Source organism: Danio rerio, chromosome 8, assembly GCF_052040795.2.
Source record: "Danio rerio strain M-AB ecotype USA chromosome 8, GRCz13ab, whole genome shotgun sequence".
Lineage (NCBI taxonomy): Eukaryota > Metazoa > Chordata > Actinopteri > Cypriniformes > Danionidae > Danio > Danio rerio.
In genome coordinates this window covers 2467501-2475000 of record NC_141028.1, presented here as the reverse complement: position 1 = coordinate 2475000, position 7500 = coordinate 2467501, and the positions used below count along the sequence as shown (strand labels likewise).

General features: G+C 38.1%; 1 protein-coding gene across 2 annotated transcripts in view; it reads right to left on the bottom strand.

The window, feature by feature from the left end:
- efna5b (ephrin-A5b) overlaps positions 1 to 7500 on the bottom strand; it is a 198896-nt gene that overhangs the window by 38866 nt on the left and 152530 nt on the right. For both annotated transcript variants that reach the window (NM_131026.4, XM_087262732.1), the window contains 1 exon segment: positions 1485 to 1777. In NM_131026.4, the coding sequence (NP_571101.1) occupies positions 1485 to 1777 (293 nt within the window).

The following is a 7500-nucleotide window of genomic DNA, read 5'->3' as shown; positions in this document are numbered from 1 at the left end:
ATAAATAAATAAATAAATAAATAAATAAATAAATAAATAATGTATTTTTGCCCTCCTGTGAATTATTTATTCTTTTTCAAATATTTCCCAAATGATGTTTAACAAAGTCTGGAATTTTTACAGTGTATATATATATATATATATATATATATATATATATATATATATATATATATATATATATATATATATATATATATATATATATATATATATATATATATATATATTTTTTTTTTTTTCTTATTTGTTTTATTTCAGCTAGAATAAAAGCAGTTTTTAATTGTTTTAAAATAATTTTAGAGTCAATATTATTAGCCCCTATTCAGAAATACCTAGCCTAGCCTTTAAATGTCACTTTAAGCTGAATACTAGTATCTTGAAGAATATCTTGTTAAATTCTCATATGTTGCCATTATGGCAAGGAGAATGAAATGAGTTATTAGAGATGAGTTATTTAAACTATTAAGATTAGAAATGTGTTGAAAAAATTTCTTTCCGTTAAAAAAAAACTGTAATAATGAAAAAATAAATAAAAAAATCAAGTTTGGTGAATTGGAAAAAAGCGTCAGCTAAATGAGTAAAATTATTGTATAAATATGTAAAATTATTAAAATAATAAAATACTAAACATACTAGTTTTAAAAACAATTATACATACATGCAAACTAATTAGTTTATAAATAAAGTTCTGTGAATGAAATGACACATGGAAAAAGTATTGAACACATGAAGAAAGGGAGGTGTAGCTGGGCAGTGAAAGCCAAGACAGCAGCTGAAATCTCTCAGTAGTTTTTCAGTAACCCTCTGCCCTTCATCAGTACAAATGAAGATCAGCTGCTTCAGTCCAACATCTACATTAGCAGGAGGATGAAGATGAAACCAGGGTGGACATTTCAGCAAGACAATGATCCAAATCACAGCCAAGGAGACTCTCAGATGCTTTCAGAGAAAGAAAATCAAGCTGTAGAATGGCCCAGCCCATCACCTGACGCCAATCCAATAGATCCAATCTATTCTATCCAATAGAATACAGTGTAAAGCTCAGATTTGATAGGCGAGACCCACAGAATCATCAAGATTTAGACACTCTGTCGAAGTCTGTGAAAAACTCCTGAGCAATGCATGAGACTTTATTCTCCATATGAGAGGCGTCTTTAAGCTGCAGCACCAAAAAGGCCTTTATATGAAGTATTAAACACATTTCAGTAGTTTAGCGCTTTCTCCTTCTGTCAATCCAGTGTTATTACACACAACTCATTTGTCAGATTTGTTTTGTTTTATGTTTATGTTTGTATTGTTTGGGTTTTTACCAAAATCTGCTTCAATTCCATCTCAACAGCTCCTTCAGAAATATTATTCCCAGGAAAAAATGGATTCAATACTTACTTTTCCTTATATAACACTGCATAAATAATAATAATAATAATAATAATAATAATAATAATAATAGAATATATAATATTAAATACTAAAGTACTCACAAATGTAGTAATACTCCCGTCCGGGCCTGAACTCGAAGCCCAGAGAAAAGGGTGTAAAAAGCTGAAATTTCTCCGAGAACTTGAGCGGCCCGTTGGGCGAATGAGGGCGATTGCACTCCCAGCGCTTGAATCCTTTGGCCGTGTGGTCGCAGGTGCTGTATCCGTCATAATTCACCATGTAGAGAACATATCTCTCCGTACGCTCCTCCGGCACAGAGTCCTCGTAATGCGGACAGTACACGTCCAGATAGTCGTTTATACACACGTCGATGTGGTAATCTCCACGCTGAAACCTGCAAAACAACACAGACCATCAGAAACACTCATTCTGAAAATGCAGTTTTCATTTCAGTGCAGTACTTTTGCATTGTTTTATATGTCGTCACCTTACGCCCTATTCACACGGGGCTTCAGCGTCAACGCTTGACAGAGGGCGTGTCTGAAGTTGGAGCTGAAACGATCGTCATAGAAGCGTCAGCCAATGAAATTCAGTCAGCAATAGGCCACTGTCTGAGCTGGTGTATTTGCATACAGCGATCTGATTGGCTGACGCTTCCGTCGGCGCTGGTCCCAACTTCTGCAGCGAGGAACGCTTCTGAAGCAGCGCCGACGGATCCACAATGCAGTTCGGCAACGCCTAGGGTTGCCCCGCATACAATTCTGAGCGTTTTCTCTGTTACGCCTGTTTCACACCGCAAGCGTCAGCGGCGCGTGAGCAGAGCGTGAGCAGCGCGTGTGTTTTCGGCGTCCATGTTAACAGATTAGAGCTTTCATACCGCACGCAGCAGCAGCGCGTCAGAGCGAGGCGTGAGCGTCGCCGAAGCAGCAGTGCAGCAATAGTTTCGGCACTGGGTCTATTTTTGACGCGCTGCTCACGCTCAATTAAAGTGACAGTGCATTGATAATGACCAAAACATTGAATGACAGTAAAAAGTAGCAATTTTACCCAATAAATGCGTTAATAATGTCAAATGGTTTATATATAGTCATTCAAATTCACTTAAAACGATTTAAAACGGCAACAAACATTTATTTAGGCCCGAACTACAAAACCAAATGTAAAACAATTTTAGTATCAGTTTTGCTTAAGTTGCACACTAGTGTTGTAGGAGAGGGGAAATAGAATATTTACGGGAATTGTAGTCCACAGCGAAGTGTATTGTGGGTAGTGTAGTGCGACACGCATGCTGGATTATGTGAGCTCGCTGTGTTCTGTGCAGCTGAGCAGAGCAAGAAAGTTTTTATCGGCTTTGTTTTATGTTCACTCGAGTTATTCCTACCAGGAGCTGTTTGCACAAATTGCACTCTGAATCTGACAACACGAAAATAAGTAAAAGAATGGCATGCATTGGTTACTTTCGTCCGTCTCATCCTCTGCACGAGCATGAATTAACGAGCTGTTTTTCTGCCGCTGGACATCACTGAAGCGGAGAAAGTAACACTAGTTTGATCATGTATAAATATCATTATAACTATATTGTATAAATATTATTATAACTAGGTCTACAGCAACCTGATAATAAAAAACAAATGACATGATATCACAGGCGATTGTCTTCTGACTGTAGACGCTTCTTATATAAGTTAGATTGAGAAGCATACAGTATTATTTGATCTATAGAATTTGTAAAATAAACATTTGCCAGTTAAAGAAACAGCATAGGAGGGGCCTTGGTGCAGATGAAAAGTTTAAAAAGTGTATTTGTATATAGAGAGACATGGGTAACTAGATAGAATAGACAGAGATAGGTTGATCTCTGCAGCAGCTGCCGAAGAGCTGCGCGCTGCAGACGCAGCTGGTGTGAAAGGCAAACGCCTGCGTGCTGCTACTGCTCGACATACGCGCTGCTCACGCTCTGCTCACGCGCCGCTGACGCTTGCGGTGTGAAACAGGCGTTAGAGTTATACGGTTTTATCTGCGTTCTAAATGATTTAGAGATATTGAGCTTCAAAGTTTTTGCATTTCATGCAGCAAACAATATGCGTGTGACAATTTTCTTTCATACATTAACATGACAGAGTCCCTAAATGTACTCTACATGAGAATAAAATGCAAATTGGGGTAAAACAAACAGGGCAAACCTTCTGAATCTAAAGCCATTTTCAGCTTGGAATTATAGAGTTCTATCTGGCGGATCATTCATTGAAGGACTACTTATCAAATGATGCAATCACAAAATATATAATTTGATGTTTTAACAATATGTTGATGCTTGAGAAAGTTTTTTTTTCTATTACATTTATTTAATATATATTTAATTTAATAAAGGGTGACGCAGTGGCGCAGTGGGTAGCACGTTCGCCTCACAGCAAGAAGGTTGCTGGGTCGCTGGTTCGATCCTCGGCTCAGTTGGTGTTTCTGTGTGGAGTTTGTATGTTCTCCCTGCGTTCGTGTGGGTTTCCTCCGGGTGCTCAGGTTTCCCCCACAGTCCAAAGACATGCGGTACAGGTGAATTGGGTAGGCTAAATTGTCTGTAGTGTGTGTGTGTATGTGTGGATGTTTCCCAGAGATGGGTTGCGGCTGGAAGTAAAAACTGCTGGATAAGTTGGCGGTTCATGCTGCTGTGGCGACCCCAGATTAATAAAGGGACTAAGCTGACAAGAAAATGAATGAATGAATGATTTAATAAAAATATGAATATTTTTTTCTTGTTCAAATTAAGCATACAAGGCTTTGCTAAATATTTTATCCAGTGCAGATGTTAATTTTCTGTAATTAATATGATAATATTTATTGAATTTTATGCTTTATATAAACTATTAAACTTTCTTTATTGAATTATGTCCCATGAATTAAATTTAGTATTATCCCTTCAAGGCTTAATATCACATATAAAATCTTTAAAAGAAAACGGACAATAAGTAAATGAGTTTAATAAACACTGAAACATATTTCATTGGCTATATACATTTGAAGTCAGATTTATTAGCTCCTTTGAATTATTTCTTCTTTTTAAAATATTTCACAAAGTACAGTTGAAGTCAGAACTATTAGCCCCCTTCGATTTTTTTTTCTTCTTTTTAAAATATTTTCCAAATGATGTTTAACAGAGCAAGGACATTTTCACAGTATGTCTGATAATATTTTTTCTTCTAGAAAAAGTCTTATTTGTTTTATTTCGGCTAGATTAAAAGCAGTTTGAAATTTTTAATGAACCATTTTAGAGACAATATTATTAGCCCCTTTAAGCAATATTTTTCTTGATAATCTACAAAACAAACCGCTGTTATACGATAATTTGCCTAACTCCCCTAACCTGCCTAGTTAACCTAATTACCCTAGTTAAGCCTTTAAATGTCACTTTAAGCTGTATAGAAGTGTCTTGAAGAATATCTAGTAAAATATTATTTACAGTCATCATTGTAAAGATAAAATCAGTTATTAGAAATGAGTTATTAAAACTATGTTTATAAATGTGTTGAAAAAATCTGCTCTCCGTTAAACAGAAATTAGGAAAAAAATTAACAAGCGATCTAATAATTTAGTCACCTGTAGCTCATGTGTTTGGACTGTGGGGAAAACCGCAGCACCCGAACGAAACTCACGCCAACACAGGGAGAACATGCAAACTCCAAACAGAAATGCCAACTGAGCCGAGGCTCAAACCAGCGACCTTCTTGCTCTGAGGCGACCCACTGCACCACTGTGCGGCCCTTACATAACGTAATGTAATGCAATGTAATATAATATCCTTATTCTTCCACACTTGTGAACTGCATCAGCTGCTGCTCTTATGAACTTTTCTGAACAAGATTTCCATCAACACAAATGAACATCACAAGCCTTTTCTCAGGTCTTGAGCCCTGAATGAAGGATTGCGAGTCTGACTGCTTACAAAACAAACATCAGACGCTGATTCTGAACATCCACCGCCAGCACAGCCGCAGAAATAAAGACAGACGGCTGGAAATAAACATTACACTGCTCTCAATGAGAGAAAAACAGAGTTGCAATATTTCAGGATGCTGAGTATTATTCATGAGGAATGTCCCTGTAAAGTCTAGCGGGGTTTTTTTTTGTTTTAATAATTTTTTTTTTTCGGGGGTTTCACCTTTATTTTTAATAGGACTGTAGAGAGAATTGACAGGAAAGCATGGGGAGCAAAGAGAGGGGAAAGATCGGCATAGGACCGCGAGGCGGAATCGAACCCGGGTCGCCGCGAGCACCAGAGTGCACTAACCACTACACCACTGGCGCCGACTAGCGGAGTTTTGGCAAATGTGAGTGTTACGGTTGCCGTATCTTGGTGGGATTTTTTGCATCCCGTTCTCTCTCTCTTCCTCTCTTTCTCTCTCTCTCCCCCATCTCTGCCTGTCGTATCCTTTAGGTCCGACTTCGTGGAAGCCGATTGATCATTGAGTGACGTTGCGCTGTCACATATAAGGATGCCAGGGAGAGCGGATGACAGCGCGCTTTTCCTTTGATCCTATTTTTGCCGACCTGATTTTGTTATTCGTTAATTTTGATTAACTTTTGTTTGGATCAAATTATTTAGCATTATTTCTGCCCATTTTGAACTACTTTGTGATTTTTGTACATCTTATTTTCGATTGTTTGTTTGTTACTTTTGGTATAACTCTTACCTGGCGAACAAAAAGAGATTATTGAGAGTTGACGTTGTCCTCAGAGTAAGGTGGACAGGGAAGATGTAGTACGACTTCCATCTTACATACACGTAGTCAATCCATTGTTTACAACACCAGGTAAGAAGTGAATGCCACTTATGTATTTGTTTTGTTTTAGTTCAGAATAGGTAAGGTTACGGCGCTCGGCGCTGAAGATTTTTCTTTTCTTTTTCTTTTCATGTTTCTAGCGAGATAAGGGGTTTGCTTATGAGTTAGAATTGTTTTGTTATATTTATTTCTTTGATTTGGCTTCACTAGCGTCCCCTTGCTCTTGAAATGACCTAATTTTGTTTGATACTTTGTTTAATTTGTTACTTTATTATTATTGTAAATATTTTTCTTAATGTATTTTTATATTTGGGCATTATTCTGATTTCACGTTTTGTACATTAAATCACTTTTGTTGGCAGTTTTGTTGTTTGTGTCTTTTGCATTCACCCATCATCTTGCTAAAGTACCACACCTTTTAAATGTTATTACTTTTACCCTAGACTAACATCAAAGAGGTTGTAACAGTGAGCACGATCTATTGCAAGTTCAATTCTGCTGCTGTCATTTTCACAGAAATACAGTGAGACACACACATGTGCAGCTGAATATGCAGAATTATTTCAACAGGCATGAATCACAATGCATTCATAATGGAGGTACAGGCCAGACATTCAGGAGGATTTAGAGCAGGGGTGTTTAAAATCAGTCCAGGAGGGCCGGTGTCTTACTCACTGTAGCTCCAACATGCTTCAACACACTTGCAGGAAGGTTCTAGTCTACCTAGAGTTGCTTGATTAGCTTGTTCAGGTGTGTTTGATTAGGGTTGGAGCTAAACTCTCCAGGACGCCGGCCCTCCAGGACCGAGTGTGGACAAGAGGAAGATGTGCTGGTTGTTTTTTTGGTAAAGCACATGCAGTATTACGCAAACTAGACATTTTTTGTTTTGGTGTGTGTTATTTTCAGTGTTCAATTTGTTAGATCACAGTCTCCACGCCAGATTAATAAGATCCAGCCCCGGATGGACGGAAATGCCAGGTATTTTGACAAGAAGTCAGCAGAGTTTCCGATACCCAAACCTGTTAGGGTAAATTAGCAGTCCACTATTAATATAGGAGTCGACTGTGGAAGAAAGCCAGAGAAGAGCAGAGGCAACCCTGCTGAAAAATCCAGCTTAATCCAGCTAGACTGATTGGCTGGTTTTAGCTGGTTGACCAGCATGGTTTTAGGTTTTTTTTTGCCATTTCCAGGCTGGTTTCCAGCCACTTCCAGCCTGTTCTTAGCTTAAATGACCAGTTAATCCAGCTAAAACCAGCTTGACCAGCATGGTTTAAGCTGGACTAAGCTGGTTTTGGCTGGGCTCCCAACCTGGCTAGGCTGGTCAAGCTAGATTTAGCTGGTC